Below are 20821 nucleotides of genomic sequence, written 5' to 3'. Positions count from 1 at the left end.
TTGGGGTTAATCAGAGGCATGTTAAGTGATGGCAGGTGTGTACTGACTCCTATTGAACATGAGTTCGAATGTGATTGCTTAATTCTGAACACAGCCACACCCCCCCCCCCCCCAAAAAAAAATAATTCAGTTTGTTTTTTAATTGAGTTGCACAGTTTATAGGTCACATTAAAGGTGAAAAAAGTTCTGAAATTATTTACAGTATCTTTTGTCTCATTTCTTTAAATCACAGAAACCTGACATTTTAACAGGGGGGTGTAGACTTTTTATACTTTTATTTACAAAATGAAATTTTTATTACACCAGCAGACAATAAGATCATGACTGACATGACCTAAACCAAGATTTCATCTTTATACTCTGTTTGGATACGGCGTATTCTGCCTTGGAAGATTAACTGATGTTTGCTGGTTTCAAGGCTTATTGCACAAGTTTTATTTGTGAATAATAAAATGGCTTCTTTTCTAAGCTCCAGGTGGGAAATAAAGTGCACACTCATTCAGGGAACCTGTAGACACTTCGCTTGCAAATACAGAATGTCTTCAATTTAAAAACTGGCGTGACTGTGTTCTTAAGTCTACCCTTTATCTATGGGGGCTCCATCAATATTAAAAATACATGTTTCCAACATTGAAATGATGAAAATCTATTTCTTCACAATAGTTCTGAACGTTTTCCTGGCCTAGTGTTAGGAAATGGAATGTTATCTAAGAAATAATTTAGGTCCTGCTGAGTATATGATATATAGAATCCTATATTGGGCAAAAATGGGACAACATTCCCCACCCAAAACTCCAGCAACTGGTCCCCTCAGTTCCCAGACTTTTTTAGTGTTGTTAACCACTTAAGCCCCGGAAGATTTTACCCCCATTCCGACCAGGGGGTATTTTGCGATTCGGCACTGCGTGACTTTAACGGACAATTGCGCGGTCGTGCGACGCTGTACCTAAACGAATTTGGCGTCCTTTTTTTCCCACAAACAGAGCTTTCTTTTGGTGGTATTTGATCACCTGTGCGATTTTTTGATCACGCGCTATAAACAAAAAAAGAGCGTCAATTTTGCAAAAATAGCAATATTTTTCACATTTTTTTATATGAAATTCCCCCCCAAAAAAATGTAAAAATTAAAATTTTTTAACATTTTCGGCCAATTTGTTTTATGCTATTTTGATTGGTTTGCGCAAAAGTTATCGCGTTTACTAACAAAGGGAAAGATTTTTGTCATTTTTGTTGTTTTTTTTTTAACGCGTAATGGCGGCGATCTGCGATTTTTTTTTTTTTTTTGCGGTACTGCGACATTGCGGCAGACAGATCGGACCTTTGACTGACATTTTTGACACTTTTGGGGTTACCAGTGACATTTCTACAGTAATCAGTGCTATATATATGCACTGTTACTGTAAAAATACACTGGTAGTGAAGGGGTTAACTTTATTTGGGAGGGAGGGGCTGTGTGTGTCCCTAGGGGCGTGCTTTCTACTGTGATTGGCTGTGGCTTGAGCTGTAAGGACACTGATCAACGGATCTACATAGTAGATCCATGTGATCAGTGTCTTTACAGCGAGGAGAATGACAGGCAGCTTGTTTACACAAGCTGCCTGACATTCTCCCTCTCCCCCGCCGATCGCCGAGTGGCCGGCGGACATCCGGTCCGCTGGTCACACGCGCGGGGGGGTCCATGACCACGCGGGAGCGCGCCTCCGGGGGCGCGCGCTCGCTCCCTAGACCCTCACAAGCAAGCAACGTAGCCCTACGTTAGTTTGCCTGTGAGGGGCTGACCGCCGACGTAGATAGTCGTGCGGCGGTCGGCAAGTGGTTAAAACAAGAGGGGATGCTACACCGTGGAAAACATGGCCCTGTCCTAACTTTTTTGAGACATGTTGCTGCCAACAATTTCAGAATTAAACTAATATTATATAATTTCCAGTGCATATTATTTCAAAATATACAAGATACATCCCCACAATTTCTACAGCTAATTCATACAATTTGTGTCACGGCACACTGGACAATAGCCTTGCACTGGAAAGAGAACCTTGTGCAATTCTCACAAGTTCTAAACAGAATAGAAGAAATAAAGCATATGGAATATCTACAACATACCATTAGCAACACTAAACATCTATACGACCTTAAATGGGATCCTTGGTTTATATACAAAGCCTCACACGCTGCTTTAATATAAAATACTGCCCAATATTCTATTTTTGTATTATTTATATTTCTGACTTTTGTTACTGCTTTGTACGATAGTTATATCAAATGAATAAATAGTTAAAATTGAAAGTGTCAATGGTAATATACCAAATTTTGAAAGTTGTTCATTCACAATTTATAAATGATTATGTACACATTGTATTTTTGTATTGAAAAACATTTTCAATAAAAGTTTATAGACAAAAAAAAAAAAAAAGAATTACCTGATTTTGTTTTCTTAAAATGGTACATTTTCTCTGTTTTAGAGCCGGTTCACACTGGGGCGACCTGTCAGGCGACCTGGTCGCCTGACAGGTCGCCGTAGGTCGCCTGCCATAGAGAAGCTGTGGAGCTGTTCTAATAGGAGTGACACAAGTTGCTCCGACTTAGAAAAAGGGTCCTGAGCTTCTTTGGGGCGACCCGGAGCGACCTGCATTGACTTCAATGATATGAAGTCCGTGCCGGCCGCTCCGAGGTCACGGTGCGAGCTGCGCACCACGACCTGTGAGGTCGCCCCTGCAAGTCGGATCGCTCATATGTGAACCGGCTCTTAAACATTTGATGTGTTTTCTATTGTGAATAAAATATGGGTTTATGAGATTTGCAAATCATTGCATTCTGTTTTTATTTAATGTACATTTTTCACAGCATCCCAACTTTTTGGGAATTGGGGTTGTATGTAAGGGTGCCTAGGTATTCCTGCACCTACAGCCACATAGCTGTATATCTGCAATGTGAGATCTAGGGCACTGCTACAGTATACTGGAAAACTAGTCCTTGGAAATGTAAAGTGAGATTTGGTGGGATTAGTATTGTGCTGCTTGCTGTTCTCACTGCTGGAAGCCCTGATCTGATGTAGAAAAACCCTGCCTCTTCCTAGGTGGCTGCCTCCATACAGAGACACAATGCAGAACAAAGGATAGGAAGTCAGTAATCAGCTGCAAGCAGAATGCAGACAATACAGGTGACTAAATACCCGCATTGGATGTCCTGACATGTGAGACAAGATTCTGATTGATACCGTTACTAAGAGAGGAGCACACTCTGAGGCCACCTGGAGAGATTTAGGCTCCTTTCACATGGTCCGCTTCAGCCAGCGGACTCTGTGCTGTTCAGCGGGGGATTGATCCGCCGATCCCTAAGGGTCCTTTCACACAAACGATCCGATCAGATACGCCTGTCAGTTTTTTAGGTGGACCTTATCGGATCCTCCATGCATCCCTATGGGGCAGTGGATGTCAGCGGAGACATGTCCGCTGACACCCGCTGCTATCCGATTCCGATCCTGTCCATGAAATCTGGACAGATAGAAACCCTATTTTCCATCCGTCCAGCGGATTGGATTGGATGAGAACGGACAGGTGGTCCGATCTCATCCGATTCCCCCATAGGGGACAGCGGGGATCTGACACCTCCCTCTCCGCACACAGAGCGGACACGGAGCTGTCATCCGCCTGCTCAGCTGGGAACGGCGGATCGATCCCCTGCTGAGCAGCACGGAGTCCGCCGGCGGAGACAGATCGTGTGAAAGGAGCCTTAAGCCTCGTACACACGCTTCGAAAATCGGCAGGGAATTTTCGTCTGACGACCGATCTGCCGATTTTCGGCTTGTTAGTATGATGCTTCCGACAAACGACTCCGACTTTCCGGCCGAAAAAAATCTGGTGTGCAGGCTATAAACTTTTTGTCTGCCGTCAAAACACGGCCGAATTTCGTGCAGTCAGTACAGATTTCGACAGGGAAAAATCTAATGAGCAAGTCTGGGCATGCTCAGAGGAGAAAGAACACAAAGAAAGCAAACAAACACATGACATCACTTCTGAAGTAGAATTTTGTCGGGCGAGAAAATTTGTGTGCAGTCTAGGCACATTCCAACCAACAAAACACCACTCTGGACAAAAGACGGACGATCGGTCGGCCGATAATCGTTGCGTGTGTACTAGGCTTTAGTGTGTATGCTGATCTATAATTTGACTAGCCGATCAATCTGGTGAGTCCGATCTAGTGAGAGTGGGGGAGGATTCACTTATTGGACAAGCATTTGAATTTCTTTCACTGTGAAGAAGAATTTTGATATTTTTTATTTTTACATACTTTTTAAATTATTTTTCATTTTTTTGAGATTACAATTTGGTGGACACTATAGTTTTTTTTTTTTTTAACTTTATGGACTATTATTTTGGCACTTTAAGAATGTTATCAAGTTAAATTACATTTTTTGCACATAATAGCACTTTATGAGCACTTTATTTATGTCATTTTTTTATATTGCATTTTTTTGCACATATTTATGCATTTGCACTTTTTTCAATAATTGCACATTATGTATGTGATATGATTAGTGAACATTGTGGATAGGAGGTGTATTATAATAAATGTTTGATCACATATATTTGTTTTTTTGCACCATATAGATTTTATGGTGGTGTTTGGACCAGCGCTACTCACTCTATTTTTTGGCAATTGCTTCTACTGATATATATTTTTATTGATATATCGATAATTGGAGCAGCAGCAGTCTAGCACAATATTTTCAACATACCCTTCTGTAGTGCTGGTACTTTGGTATTTAGTTACCCTCCGCTTGCCTTTTTTTGGGCACAGCTTCCAGAGCTTAGTTCCTCTTTAACACCAGGATCTATTCTGTTAGGAAGCAAACAGCAAAGTAATGATCAGCCAATAAATCATAATAGCTAATGTCTATTTTTTCATGGCTTACCTATTTCTAGTTGTTTTATAACATAAATTATGCTCATTTTTTATTATTTATTTCTTTAAAGAGACTTTCACATCCTGTCATGCTATTTGATGCAATCCAAATTGAGGCTATTATCTATGAAATAATTTTACTTTCCCTCATTAATGTGTAGTATGTCCCATTCATAAAATAATGCAATGTTTGTTGTTTTAGGGGCTTTTGGGAAATTTGCAGCTGTGGACAATGGCCACTTTTTCAGTTGATGATGAAATCTCACTACAGACGATGGTTAGACAGCTCCTGCAGAGCATGAAAGAGAAACTGGCAACTGCACCGTCTGCTGAATGTGCTGAGGAGATCTTGCTGCACCTGGAGGAGACGGATGAGCATTTTCACAAGTAATTCCATTGTTTCTATGTACATGGTCACAATACGATCTTCTTGAATTGTATCATCTGTGTAGGCGTTGATTGAGGTATGAGGTATGTTACACGCATGAGCGTCCGCAGGTATGGGCAAGGGGGGACAAATGCCCCCCCCCGGAATCTCAACTTCCCCTCCCTTTTCAAGTGATTGTTAAGCCACTTTATACCTTCCTGTCTGGTCTGTTTAATAATCCTGTGTGCCTTTGTGTCTGTGTTTTAAAAAAATAAACCGTTCTTTACCAGTTTTCAGAGGGCCGAGCACCACTCACGTGACCCGTCAGCCCTCCTCTCCCCATCTGACAGCTGCCTGCAATGGGCGGGGCCAAGGATTCCTCACTGATGTCAGTCAGGAGGGGACGAGGAGGGGGAGAGGAGGAGAGAGGTGGCGGATCACGTGAGCGGCACTCTGAAAACTTGTAAAGCATGGCTTATTTTTATGAAACACAGACACAGGGGTACACAGGATTATTAAACAGAATGTAGACTGGATATGAAACTTTAAATTAAACTACAGCAGCAGGAGGAGAGGGGGGCAGGCACTGACACAGGAGCAGACAGGCAGGAAGAGAGGGGGGAGGAGGACAGGAGGGCTGTGGATGATGAAGGCACGTGAACTGACCACAGTGTCAGGGCTCAGCAGCCATGGTATATGGTGGTCAGTTTACAGAGGAAAGGACATAGCCAGGCAGGATCAGCCAGGTATTTTAGGTCATAGAAGGGGCCCAATTGCACAGCAAAGCACTGTGCTGTATAACATGCTTTGAGGGAACAGGATCCATTTTTTTTTTTTAGGTAAACAAACGCTTTAAAAATAAGTGCTGCTGTTTGCTCTTTAAAAATAAATACTCAAAATAAGTATAATGACTAAGCCCCTCCCCTTCATGACATTGTTGAAAAGGGGAGGAGCATTGGTGACCTTAAAATGATACCCCCCCCTGAAAAAAGTTCTGCGGACACCCATGGTTACACGTGGCAGTAACCTCACTTACAAGCCAAACACTTTGGGCAGTGTGGTTTTACCATGTCTATTCTGCTGCTTTAGGAAAAAGAGCTGTGCTTTACAAATGTGCATTGCAGTTCATTTTGTTTGGGACTCCAAGGCAGATTAAAGTGCTATTCAAATGAATGAGTAGAAAAAAAAAAGCCAGAAATGAGCCTGGTCATATGACCGAAGTCATCTGATTGGCCTTTTTTTCAATTTAATAGTTTTATCTGCAGGCTCCACTCCGGATTCTACATTTTAGGAATGGCACCAAAAATGCAGGCATAGTGTGGAATTGCATTGCATTGTTTTAGTGGATAGCTCTCCCAATTACCAAAGCTCATGCTTCCTGCTGATTGGAAAGCTCCAGTTTTGATTTATAGGGGGCTTGTTGGAATGATGCTTCCACATGGCAAAGCAGTGAACATTTTCTGCAGCATAACAATAGAGGACAGGCTGTTTTACTATGGCTGTAGCTTCTTTACTAGCTAAGTGAATAGTAAGACTGTGACCACTTAGGGACGATTCACACCTGAATTGCACAGGGACGTGTCTTGCATTCCTGTGTGATTCCTGCATGTTCTTGTTCAGTAAGTTTTTGCACACCATTCATTTGAATGGGCTGCAAATCACACTGGAGCACATTAAGAGTAAAGCATGCACTACTTTTCAAAAACATACCCCATCAAATCGCATGGTACTTCGGTACCATGCAATCTGGTGCCCACAAATGCACTGCACTACATTTGCAATTTGCGTTTGGGGGGATGTTAACATTACATTGGCCCCTTCAGCAGACTGCATAGGCAGTGCAGTGTAAATAGAGTGCAGGGAAATGCACATGGAATGCTCCTTTCCCACACCGCCCCTATTTTATTTTACTGGACCTGGAATGTATTCCCAGTATTTTATGGGAGAGTTCATTTGAGCCTAAATTACATTAGAGGTTTGTATTAGCATCAGGTACTTACTGACCCTGTATGGCTTTATGCTCTGTGTGCTTTCTACATGGGAAAGACTGAAACTCAACTCAATAGCATTTGTACATATGTTTATGTTTAAACCATATCTAGACCAGTATTTTTCAACCAGGGTGCCTTGATGTTTCTTCAGGGGGGGGGGGGGGGTGCCTTGGCAAAATGACTAAAAATGGCCTAAAAATGTATACAAGCTAGTAGGTGGATCAAGCCTGCCTTTTAATTGCACAAAGCCACAGGTTTTTATTGTGCACCATTTCAACCTTTCAGCCACTGGCATCCTTACAACCAGTAATGTCATTGGTTTATAAGAAGAGTGTTGATCGTCTGCATAGCATCCTTATTTGCCCCTCCCCTGCCCCTCTCCATCGGCACTGGGATCACATTAGCTGAGTGATGGAGAGAAACTGAGGGAGATGAGAAGTGTATTTGCTTTGGATAAATCACCTCTAACGTTGGGTGTCCTACGTGTGTGGGTGTTGCTGCATTATGTAAAACTATTACAATATTTTTTACATTTTAGAATGGTGTGCCTTGAGATTGTCCATACTTTTAAAGGGTGCCTTGACTGACAAAAGCTTGGTAAACACTGATCTAGACTCAAAAACAAAATATAATATATTGTAGCTTACAGATCCCTAGATGTGATGACTGGATTTGTCTACTTTTTTTAGGCTTTTTTTCTTTTGATTTTTTTTTTTCCGTCTAATGATTCTGCTAGTAGCATACTTACTGTCCTAGGGTGACAAGGCTGATTTTACTGTACTGTAGCAGGACAACAGAAACAGGACAGGACTACTAAAACACTCTTCTCCTTTTTCCTCTTCTCCTCCTTTTTCCTCTTCTCCTCCTTTTTCCTCTTCTTCTCCTTCTCCTTTTTTCTCTTCTTCTCCTTCTCCTTTTTTCCTCTTCTTCTCCTTCTTCCTTTTTCTTCTTCTCCTTCTTCCTTTTTCTTCTTCTTCTTCTCCTTTTTGTCCTCTTCTTCTCCTTTTTTTTCCTCTTCTTCTCCTTCTCCTTTTTTCTCCTTCTCCTTTTTTCTCCTTCTCCTTTTTTCCTCTTCTCCTCCTTTTTTCCTCTTCTTCTCCTTCTCCTTTTTTCCTCTTCTTCTCCTTCTCCCTTTTTCCCCCTCCTCCCCTTCTCCTTTTTCCTCCTCTTCTCCTTCTCCTTTTTTCCTCTTCTTCTCCTTCTCTTTTTTTCCTCTCCTTCTCCTCCTTTTTTCCTCCTCTTCTCCTTTTTTCCTCTTCTTCTCCTTCTCCTTTTTTCCTCTCCTTCTCCTTCTCCTTTTTTCCTCTCCTTCTTCTTTTCCTTCTCCTTTTTTCCTCTTCTTCTCTTCTCCTTCTCCCTTTTTCCTCTTCTTCTCTTCTCCTTCTCCCTTTTCCTCTTCCTCTTCCTTTCTCCAGATCATAGATTGATGGCTTTCTGTAGTCCTCACAATAATGTAACCGAAGGAATGTGAACTGCAAGAATGTTGCAAAATCAACAAATTGCTTTTGAATCTATCAAACAGATTTAATAAAACACTTAGAGCCCATTCACACTAGCGCGACTTGTGAGGCAACTTGTGTTGCCCCAGGTAGCTTGACATAACAAAAGCAATGTTAATCAATCAGTGCCGTCTTAATTGGCACTACTGAAGTCGCTCCGACTTCAGAAAAGGGTCCTGTACTACTTTGAAGCGACCTGTGATCCAACTGTCCTATATACTTCAATGGGAGTTGCCTCCTTATCTTAATTGACACGACTTGTTATCAGACTTTCCAGGAAGAAGAAAGAGATTAGCCAGGCATTCCCCACAGACAAAGTCGCCTGTCTCTTCAAAGTAGTGCACAAGTCTCTTCCAAGTCTCTTCCAAGTCTCTAAACAAGTCTCTTCAAGTCACGGGGCGACTTTCTGGTAGTGGTAGTGTGAACCAGCTCTTAATTAGTTTATTGAAGAGACCAAGAGAGAGTATGTTAGAAAAGTTCATTATTAGGGTTTACATGCAATTTAGCACTAATGTCAACAGAAGTCACATACTACACATATTGAGTAAAGATCCTCCTGAGCACAAAATTTTCCTATTGCAGCCATGGGGCTATACATGTCTGCAGGCAAAATTAGTAAAAGTGTGCACAGGTGAACAATGTCATAGCACCTAGGTACCACCCAAGAAACTTCTAGTATTCAGTCTAATGTACTGTACAGTGTAGTTACTATGCACAACTGCACCAGATTCTCTGTGCACCAGTTTTAGAAAATTAACCCCATTGATTAACACACTTATGACAGTGCCCAGCATTATTTATTCAAGCTTTAGTCCTGGTTCACACTGATGCAGTGCGGGATTCGCAGTGACTCCTGTGGGTTTCCTGCACCGCATCACAATCGCACTCCGTTCTTGCGAACCACTGCAGGTGTCGATGTTAAGTTAATGACAACCCAAAAACGCGTAGTGTGATTAGCTGAATAGGATCAAGTGAGTGTGAACCCCTATGTGACCTGATTAGAGTGCGGCAAAAAAAAAGGTACCTGCATCTTTTTCATGTAGGTGAGGTGCAATTTGAGCCATACAAAATGAATGGGTCAAATCGCACTGCAAAGAATTGCATAGAATTTGAACAGGAATGTGGAGTGATTCCTGTCCAAATCACATGTGGGTTCCCTCACCGCATCAGTGTGAACCAGCACTTAAAGAGTAAGTATACACACAGCTGGATGCCTATAGGGTCAATTAGTTCACAGAAGACTCCGGTATCTCTAAGAGATCAGCTCTGCTTGTCATTTGCAAAGGGGCTAAAATAGACACATATTCAGATGTCAAAGACTGCAGAGGGCTGGCAAGCCCCCAACTTTAGGATATACACAGTATATCGAAAAATTTGTAACAGAGGTGCGCTGTTTCTTTAAAATGGTCTGATTATGTTATCAGACATCTCAATACTTTAAAATGTTACAGGATCCCAAATGTTCATATTAATACAAATAGTGGAACTTGTTTTAATTTGCTACAGATATTAGCAGTTGCACTTACAAAATGTACCAGAAGATGGCACCACAAGCTAAATCATAATCATTTTATTTTGTTCTGAATTGTTCCCATTGCTTGTTTCACCTGTAACCATGGAATTTAATTCTTGTCAATGTGATTCCCATTATCATTAATGGAAAGTAAAATTGTCTGATTACTTTATTTAACAATTTCCTACATTTGTTTCAGCTATGAACTGGTGAAGTACCTAAGACATTACATCAAGAGCTCTCTAGGATCCGTAATAGAAGATGAGACAGAGAGGTGCACCTTTGCACAGAGTCAAGGAGAGGGATCCGGCTATGACACGCTCGTACAACGTGTTACCAAGCGGACACGTGAATCCAAGGAGTGAGTTTTTGCACATTTTAATAATCCTGAGGCCTCATTTTGCAGAGAATGATGTATTGCTTTGCTGCTGACAATAGGATTACACAAGGGGTTGGCAACAAACAGACATTTTATTGCCTGAAGGTATTAAATGGTGCTATCTAAATATTTAAATAGTTGTAATCCGAATGTTTTTTTATTTTTTCAGTCCAGTCCAGGAAAATGTTCAGAATGATTTGATAATTTAATACATAACCCTTAAAAGTACGTGTAAACCGTAACAGTAAATGTCTCTTATTTGGTCCCTTGTGCCTGAAAAAAGAACCATTAAAAGTGTTTTGTTATATTATCATTATTACATTTATTATATGCACTTGTATAGCACTGTCAATTAACGCAGTGCTTTACATATACAAAGTGTGTGTATATATATATATATATATATAAATAAAAAAAATGTGTGTATATATATATATATATATATATATATATATATTAGAGCTGCACGATTAATCGTAACAGAATCGAGATCGCGATTCACTCCCCCTGACGATCTTAACATGACACTTGCTGGATTCTTTACATAGCTGTGAGGGAGCAGCTGTCAAAAAAAAAAAAAAAAAGAGCCTCCCGCAAAAGCCTATCAGCATTAGTCTCCCACTGAACTGTAAACACAAATGATTACATTGTATCTTTTCTTTCCCTCTGCCGGAGGAAGGAAGTTTAACCTCTTAAAGACTGAACCTTTTTCCTGCAGAATAAAATGGTGATTGTTGTAAATTTTTATGTCACACTGTATTTGCGCGTTAGTCTTTCAAACGCAATTAATACACTTTAATTAATAAAAAAATAAAAAAATAAAACAAAACCGTAAAGTTATCCCAATTTTTTTTATAATGTAAAAGATGTTACACAGAAAATCGTGATCTTTAGCCCAAGCAAAAAAATTGTGATTCTCATTTTGGCCAGAATCGTGCAGCTCTAATATATATATATATATAGTTATAGTATATTATAAATTCCCATCAGTCCTGCCCTCAAGGAGCTTACAATCTAAGGTTCCTAACTTCTATACATACTAGGGCCAAATTAGAAAATCTGGCAGGCTGGTTGTACCCAAGTTGATCGATCAATCAACTTTGTACATTCAGCCTGCCCATACTGTTCATTTTCGGATGATGGACTGAACAATGCTCCGTGAGATGTTCAAAGCTTAGGATATTTATGTATAACCTAATCCTGCTTTAGACTTCTCCACAACTTTATCCCTGATCTGTCCGGTGTGTTCCTTCACCTTCATGATGCTGTTTGTTCACAAAGGTAATCTAACAAACCTCTGAGGGCTTCACAGAACAGCTGTATTTATACTGAGATTAAATTACACACCGGTGGACTCTATTCACTAATTAGGTGACTTCTGAAGGCAATTGGTTTCATTAGATTTTACTTAGGGGTATCAGAGTAAAGGGGTCTGAATACAAATGCACGCCACACTTTTCAGATATTTATTTGTAAAAATATTTTGAAAACCATTTATCGTTTTCCTTTCACTTCACAATTCGGTGCCACTTTGTGTTGATCTATCACATAAAATGCCAATAAAATACATTTACCTTTTTGGTTGTAACGTGACAAAATGTGGAAAATGTCAAGGGGTATGAATACTTTTTCAAGGCACTGTGTATGTATAAATGCAAAAAAATATATATATATATCCTATTTTTTTTTTTTGGATTTCCTGCAGATTTTGTAAGTTTTTCCTCTTACAATGAAATGAAGGTTCTATCATTTTTATCATAAGTGTATTTTAAATAATAGAGACAGAATATCAACCAAAAATCCAGAAAAAAAAACCCATGATACAAATTCTATAAATTCAGTTGCTGTTCAATAAGTAAAAAAAGTATTTGATCCCCAAGCAAAACATGACTTAGTACTTGGTGGAGAAACCCTTGTTGCCAAGCACAGAGGTAAAACGTTAGTTGTAGTTGGTTAGCAGGTTTGCACACATCTTAGGAGGGATTTTGGTCCGCTCTTTTTTACAGATCTTCTCTAAGTCCTTAAGGTTTATTGGCTGTCTCTTGGCAATTCGAAGTTTCAACTCCCCCCCCCCCCCATACATTTTCTATAATAGGCTTAAGGTCTGGAGACTGACTGACTAGGCCACTTCATGACCTTAATGTATGTGTGTTATATACCCCCAAAAGTGTAAAAAATGTCAGTTAGGGGTCGGGTCTGTCCACTGCAGTGTTGCAGTCCCGCAAAAAAACGCAGATCGTCGCCATTACTAGTAAAAAAAAAAACAACTGACATAAATCTTTCCTGTAGTTAGTAGACGCGATAACTTTTGCAAAAACCAATCAAAATACACTTATTGCGATTTTTTATTTATTTTTTTTTTTTAACCAAAAATATGTAGCAAAAAACAAATCGGCCTAACATGTTAAAAAAAAAAAATGATTTTAAGTGCCGGTTCACACTCTTGCGGCTGCGGCGATCGCATGTAATATCGGAGTGCACTGCTCCTTCATTACATGCGATCGGCTGTGCGGTACGAATTCAGCCATACACTTTGTATGGCTAAATTCGCACTGCAACTGCAAAAAAGTCGCACAGGACCCTTTTTTTCAGCCGCATCAGGATCGGATCGCACAGTGGTTCACACTTGTGCGATCCGATCCTGTGCGAACTGTAAAGATCGCACTGTGATATGCGATCAAACTGAGGGTGTCATTAACATTTCATTGACACCCCCAGCGTATCGCATATGGCAGTGTGAACTGCCAAGGGTGCGTTTGCGATGCGGGAACAGGCTGCAAATTTGCAGCCTTCCCGCATGGCATAAGTGTGACCCGACACTTAAACTTTTTTTTTTTTTTTGAGAATGTCATATAGCAGAAAGTGAAAAAAAATTATTATTTTTTTTTTTTTTTCAAAACTGTCGCTCTGTTTTTGTTTTATAGCGCAAAAAAATAAAAATCACACAGGTGATCAAATACCACCAAAAGAAAGTTCTATTTGTGGGAAAAAAAGGGCATCAATTTTATTTGGGTACAGCGTCGCACGACCGCGCAATTGTCCGTTAAAGTAACGCAGTGCCGAATTGCAAAATAGGGCCTGGTTATGAAGGGGGCAAATCCTTCCGGTCTTAAAGTGGTTAAAGCAGACAGATGTATAGTGAAATCCACTTTTAAAGGAAGTTGCAAGCAGCAATGAGTCCAAATAGTTACAGCTGTGCTCCAGACAAAAACATAAAATATATAGAATGGGTTTTAGTTTCCAAAAGATTTGTATCTCCATCCATCCAGTACTGAGATTTATACAGCCCATTCTGGCAGGGTAGGCAATCTTATTTTTTTTCCCTGCAGCAGTTAAAGTGTCACTAAATCCAATTAAAAAAAATATATATCTAGTTCAATACCTTCATTTGAAGTACTCTACTGTATGTTCTAATGGGAGCATCAGACAGCACATCATGAACACTACATTCACAGTTTTCTCTGACTCTGCATCCTTAATGGGGAAGTGATTAGTTTTATTCTTCATTGTCTCAATGTATGTGGTAATGGTACCACCCTCCTCGGTCAGCCAACACAAAAATGGTATTTGAAAATATATTGATAATTACATTCAACGGCTAGAATGTAGTACTGTAAGCTGGATTAAGATCATTTTTAGAATGAGAGTTCACTGACACTTTAAAACCCAACTACAAAAAAATCTCCTTTGCATTGGGGTTAATTTGCTTCTTTTAGTTTAGGGGAACAAACAAAAAGATGTACTTACAAAATCCACTTCTAGATCTCTCCCCACAACTTCTTCTCCCCCAAGCTCTAGCAGCCTGGAAGCCTGATGTCATCAAGATCAGAACAGGATCCATAGCCTTGTATTTGATGAGCTAATGCAGAGGGACATTCCACTGCCGGAGCGTGGGGGAGCACCATCTGCTAGGGGAGTAGAGGATTTGATAAGTAAAACTGTTTTTTCTCTCCTCTACACAAAGCAGGCTATTGGCCCTTGCAGTGCAGAATCAGCCCCACTGCAATACCTTTTTAGTTGGGCTTTAAATAACTCGTCTCTCTACCTCTTGCTTTGTGCACAGGTGTCATGTTCGAATGGGAAGGGGTCATCCCCAAACTGTTCCCACAAAGTTGGGAGCATGAAATTGTACAAAATGTCTTGGTATGCTGATGCCTTAAGAGTTCCCTTCACTAGAACTATGGAGCCGAGCCCAACCCCTGAAAAACAACCCCACACCATAATCCCCCCTCCACCAAAGGATTTGAAGCAGTGCACAAAGCAAAGTCCATAAAGACATGGATGAGTGAGTTTGGGGGGGAGGAACTTGACTGGCCTGCACCTCAACCAGATAGAATACCTTTGGGATGAATTAGAGCGGAGACTGTGAGCCAGGGCTTCTTGTCCAACATTAGTGCCTGACCTCACAAATGCACTTCTGGAAGAATGGTCAAACATTCCCATAGACACACTCCTAAACCTTGTGGACAGCCTTCCCAGAAGAGTTGAACTGGTTATGGCCGCAAAAGGTGGGCCAACTCAATATTGAACCCTACAGACTAAGACTGGGATGCCATTAATGTTCATGTGCGTGTAAAGGCAGGTGTCCCAATATGTTTGATAATATAGTGTGTGTGTGTGTAAAATATATATATATATATATATATATATATATATTTATATATATATATATATATATATATATATACACTACCGTTCAAACGTTTGGGGTCACTTAGGAATATCCTTATTTTTGAAAGAAAAGCACTGTTTTTTCCAATGAAGATAACATTTAAATTAATCAGAAATACAGTCTAGACCTTGTTAGTTTGGCAAATTAGTATTTTAGCTGGAAACAGCTGATTTTTAATGGAATATCTACATCAATGTACAGAGGCTCATTTCCAGCAAGCATCACTCCTGTGTTCTGATGGTACATTGTGTTAGCTAATCGTGTTAAAAGGCTAATTGATGATTACAAAACCCTTGTGCAATTATGTTAGCACAGCTGAAAACTGCTGTGCTGATTAGAGAAGCTATAAAACTGGCCTTCCTTTGAGCTAGTTGAGTATCTGGAGCATCAGCATTTGTGGGTTCGATTATAGTCTCAAAATGACGAGAAAAGAAGAACTTTCTTCTGAAACTCGACAGTCTATTCTTCTGAGAAATGAAGGCTATTCCATGTGAGAAATTGCCAAGACACTGAAGATTTCCTACAATGGTGTGTACTACTCCCTTCAGAGAACAGCACAAACAGGCTCTAACTCTAAGAATAGAAAGAGAAGTGGGAGGCCCCGATGCACAACTAAGCAAGAGGACAAGTACATTAGAGTCTCTAGTTTGAGAAATAGAAGCCTCACATGTCCTCAACTGGCAGCTTCATTAAATGGTACCCGCAAAATGCCAGTCTCAATGTCCACAGTGAAGAGGCAACTCCGGGAGGCTGGCCTTCTAGGCAGAGTGGCAAAGAAAAAGCCATATCTGAGACTGGTCAATAAAAGGAAAAGATTAAGATGGGCAAAAGAACACAGACATTAGACAGAGGAAGATTGTAAAAAAGTGTTATGTACAGACAAATCTAAGTTTGAGGTGTTTGGATCACACAGAAGAACATTTTTGAGAGATGCAGAACAAGTGAACAGATGCTGGAGGAGTGCCTGATGCCATCTGTCAAGCATGGTGGAGGTAATGTGATGGTTTGGGGCTGCTTTGGTGCTGATAAAGCGGGAGATTTGTACAAGGTAAAAGGGATTTTGAATAAGGAAGGCTATCACTCCATTTTGCAATGCCATGCCATACTCTGTGGACAGCGCTTGATTGCAGCCAATTTCCTCCTACAACAGGAAAATGACCCAAAGCACACCTCCAAACTATCCAGGAACTATTTAGGGAAGAAGCAGTCAGCTGGTATTCTGTCTGTAATGGAGTGGCCAGCACAGTCACCAGATCTCAACCCTATTGAGCTGTTGTGGGAGCAGCCTAACCTTATGGTACATAAGAAGTGCCCATCAAGCCAATCCAACTTGTGGGAGGTGCTTCAGGAAGCGTGGGGGTGAAATTTCTTCAGATTACCTCAACAAATTGACAGCTAGAATGCCAAAGGTCTGTAATTGCTGCAAATGGAGAATTATTTGATGAAAGCAAAGTTTGAAGGACAAAATTATTATTCCAAATAAAAATCATTACTTCTAACCTCATCAATGTCTTGACTATATTTTCTATTAATTTTGCAAATTTTTTGATGAATAAAAGTGTGAGTTTCCATGGAAAACATGAAATTGTCTGGGTGACCCCAAATTTTTGAATGCTAGTGTGTATATATGTGTGTATGTGTGTATGTATGTATGTATGTATATATATATATATATATATATTTATCACACAGAGAGGCCCACAAAAAATTAATACACACTTCAACATGAAAAATATATGCATTACCCTTTCACTGCCAGGTCTGTAGGTCGTACGGACCTACAGCACTGCTTGCAGCTGGCCAGGTCTGTATGCCGTATGGACCTCATTTCTCCCTCCCCTTTAAGCTCCTGGTCACTTCAATGACCATGAATTTATATCAGAATTGTTCAGCAGAATTACAATCCGCTAGAAATATAAATCTATAAAATAGAAAATTATAACTGTAAAAAAAAAAAAAAAAAAAAAAAAAAAAAAAAAAAAAAAAAGAAGCAAAACCCAGTAGTGCTTTTTTTGGGGGGCACCAAACACCCCCCCCCCCCCAGGTCTGCCAGCATTCAGTCCTGGTTCACACTGGTGCGATGCGGGAAACCCTGTGATTTAGTGCCAGTTCCTGCATCACGCCAGAATTGCACAGTGATTCACACGGAGATCTGCGAATCGCTGGGGGTGTCAATGCAAAGTTAATGACACCCCCAGATTGGTTCGTAGATCACAGTGTGAACTGTGAAATGGTGCAGGAATCGAATTGCATAGGTGTGAACATCCATGCGATCCGATTCTAGTGAGAACCAAAAAAGGGTCCTGCACCATTTTGGTGCGAATGCGATGTGAATTGCATCGCACAGACATCACATGTGATCTGCACTGCAATGCAATGCGAATCACATATGATGTCTGGTATCGCACCACTGTGAACCGGCACTCTGCCTCTCCACGGTGACCTTCCCATCCTGCACTCACCCCTCCAGAGTGACGGTCCCCCCTGCACTCACCCCTCCATGGTGATGGTCTCCCCCTGACCTCACCCCACCATGGCTTCTGCGGCTACTCCTTCTGGCCAACCAGATCCGCCTCCCTGTCCTGAGGAGAAGCAGGAAGACAATAGAGAATATTAATTCGCTATTGTCACAAGTGGGTGGGTTCGGGCGCAGCCTTTTTTAAGCCAATTAGAGTCCAGTGCCCTGCAGTGGGGTGTCACCCCTAATGAACCAGGCGCTCCTGGTAAGACCCTTTTCACATGAAGCGGACTCTGTCTAGCTGATCCGCCTGCTCAGTGGGGGATCTGTCTACTGATCCCCGCTGAGCAGGCGGATGAAAGGTCCGCGTCCGCTCCGCTGATGCAGAGCGGACACGGATACAGCCCGCTATTTTCTATGGGGCAGTCAGATGGCAATGGACTACCTGTCCATTTCCATCCGATACCATCAGATCTGATCTGCTAGATGGATAGGGAATAGGGTCTTCATATATCTGTTTTTAGCAGACCGGATCAGATCGGATGCAGGTGGGTGTAAACCAACACATGTCAATTTACATAAGCCTCTCCATAGAGAGCAATGGGTGGTCCGATTTGGCCCGCCTGGAAAACAGACAGGGAGACCTACTCAGTCTGCTTGTGTGAAAGGGTCTAAGGCCTTGTTCACATCGGGCATACACAGCGTACCTTTACAGGGTTGCACAAGTGTTCCATGCACCCCTGTGCAGGCAGTCCCATTGATGTCATTTGGGATGTAGCAACTGCACGAACAGAGCCGTTGCTCCCAATTTGACATCCACATAGGTCCACGTGCATGTCCCTGAACTCACACTGTCTGCGTTGGGGGGTCATGCACCCACACCCACATGGATGTCAGATTGGGAACAGCAGCTATGCCTGTGCAGCTATTGCATCCCAATTGACATAAATGGGACTGCCTGTACAGGGATGCACAGAATACCTGTGCATCCCTGTGCGGGTAAACATGGCCCTCCATGGGCGTCCACTTTAGTATGCCACATCACATGTGAATGATGCTTTAGTAGTAATTTAGCAGGAATTTTGTAAGGTATGTTGTGTTTATGTGCACTATTAACGATTTTAGTGTATTTTTAGTAAAAATAGCTATATGATGAACATTTGCACAATTATTATGGAGCCAAAAAGAATAGCAACACTTTTTTTTATTCTACAGGTCATGTGCTTTCAGAAAATGTCTAGTTTGAGGGGTCTTTTAAAATTCTGAAAACTGTAAGTGAAAAATAGTAATCTCCGGATTTTTAGAGTAAATTGTTTTTATTTACAGTTTTGCGCACCTTCACTTTTCACCATTTCACAAAAAGGTGCAATTTAAAATGTACAAATATTTGTTATTTATTAATGGAATACAGTTTTAACTTTTATATTTACTAGGGATTTAGCAGACATTTTGTACATGTTGCCAAGTATGAATCCACTATTAATGATTTTAGTGTATTTTTAGCGAAACAATTATTTTGATAAACAGATGCGCAAATGTTGCAGTGCCTTAAAAATCAGTAGCACCTTCTTTTTATTCTACTGGCCATGTGCTTTCAGAAAATATATGTTTTGGGGGTCTTTTGCAAGCTCTTAAAGCTGTAAGTGCAAAAGGACAACCTCTAGATTTTTAGAGAAATGTTTGCGTATGTCCAACTATCACTAAAGGCACAATTTAAAACTTACAAAAATTTGTTATTTATTGACTCAATACATTTTAAGATTTAATATTTAGTGGGAATTTAGCAGGAATTTCGTAAAAATTGCTGTGTTTGTATCCGCTAATAATGATGAATTTTTTTAGCAAAAATATTGCTTTGGTAAACATTTGCTCAAATATTGTGGGGCCTTAAAAATTAGTAGCCCCCCCCTTTTTTTCCACTTGTCCTATGCCTTTAGAAAATATATGGTTTGGGGGGGTCTTTAATAAACTGTGAAAGCTGTAAGGGAACAATGAAAACCTTCAGATTTTTAGAGAAATTTGGTTATTTCCATATTTGCGTACGTTCAGTTTTCACAATTTAGCAAAAAGGAATAATTTAAAAATTACAAATATTTGTTATTTATTAACTCAATACAGGTTAACCTTTTACATTTAGTAGGAATCGGGCAGGAATTTTCTAAAATTTGCTGTGTTTACATCTGCTAAAAATTATTTTAGAGACTTTTTAGCGAATATATGGTTTTGATAAACATTTACGCAGATATCGCAGGGTGTTAAAATAAGTAGCACTTTCCTTTTTATTCTACAGGTCATGTGCTTTCAGAAAATATATGGTTTGGGGGTCTTTAACAAACTCTGAAAGGGAAAAATGAAAATCTAAAATTTACAAATAGTGGTTATTTATTAACTCAATACAGGTTAGCTTTTATATTTAGTAACAATTTTGTAAAATGTGCTGTTTTTTTTTCTGCTAGTAATGATTTTAGTGTAATTTTAGCGAAAATATTGTTTTGAAAAACATTTGCGCAAATATCCCTGTGCCCTAAATATCAGTAGCACCTTCTTTTTATTCTACTGGTCATGTGCTTTTAGAAAATATATGGTTTGCAGGGGTCTTTAACAAACTCTGAAAGCTGTAAGGGAAAAATAAAAAAGCAATGGAAAAATTGCAAAAAATGGCTTTGCCAGCTAACTTTAAAAGTGGAGAACAGGGCCTGGCAGCGAAAGGGTTGTTATTACTAGGTTTATATAAACATCAAAGGGTAGCTGTAAGTCATGTTTGAATTATGCAATCACATTAGATGCTCAAAGTATTCACCATTAGCATTCCGACTCTTTTGATTTTGGTGAACTACTAAATGAACAACATTGGCTAGAGTGTCCACAAGAAATGCCCTGCATGGTGTTTTAATTTCCTCCTGTAGTGCAGTCAGTGTTGGCGATTTTCTATGGTACATCACATCCTTTAGTGTTCCCCACAGGTAGAAATCAATGGGTGTTAAGTCCAGGGAACATGGAGGGAATTCAGCAGCACCTCTACATCCTATCCAATGTT

At 40.3% G+C, this 20821-nt stretch overlaps 1 protein-coding gene across 2 annotated transcripts in view; it reads left to right on the top strand.

The window, feature by feature from the left end:
- The window catches only part of TBC1D32 (TBC1 domain family member 32), a 532407-nt gene that overhangs the window by 23139 nt on the left and 488447 nt on the right, over positions 1 to 20821 (top strand). For both annotated transcript variants that reach the window (XM_082249090.1, XM_082249089.1), the window contains exons 2-3: positions 5108 to 5292; positions 10475 to 10636. In XM_082249090.1, coding sequence (XP_082105216.1) covers positions 5138 to 5292; positions 10475 to 10636 — 317 coding nt within the window. In that variant the 5' untranslated portion in view covers positions 5108 to 5137. The remainder of the gene's footprint in view (positions 1 to 5107; positions 5293 to 10474; positions 10637 to 20821) is intronic.

The sequence above is a fragment of the Pelophylax lessonae genome, assembly GCF_965119305.1.
Source record: "Pelophylax lessonae genome assembly, chromosome: 3".
Lineage (NCBI taxonomy): Eukaryota > Metazoa > Chordata > Amphibia > Anura > Ranidae > Pelophylax > Pelophylax lessonae.
Note: the sequence above shows the minus strand (reverse complement) of the source record. Positions and strands in the feature narration are given on the sequence as shown.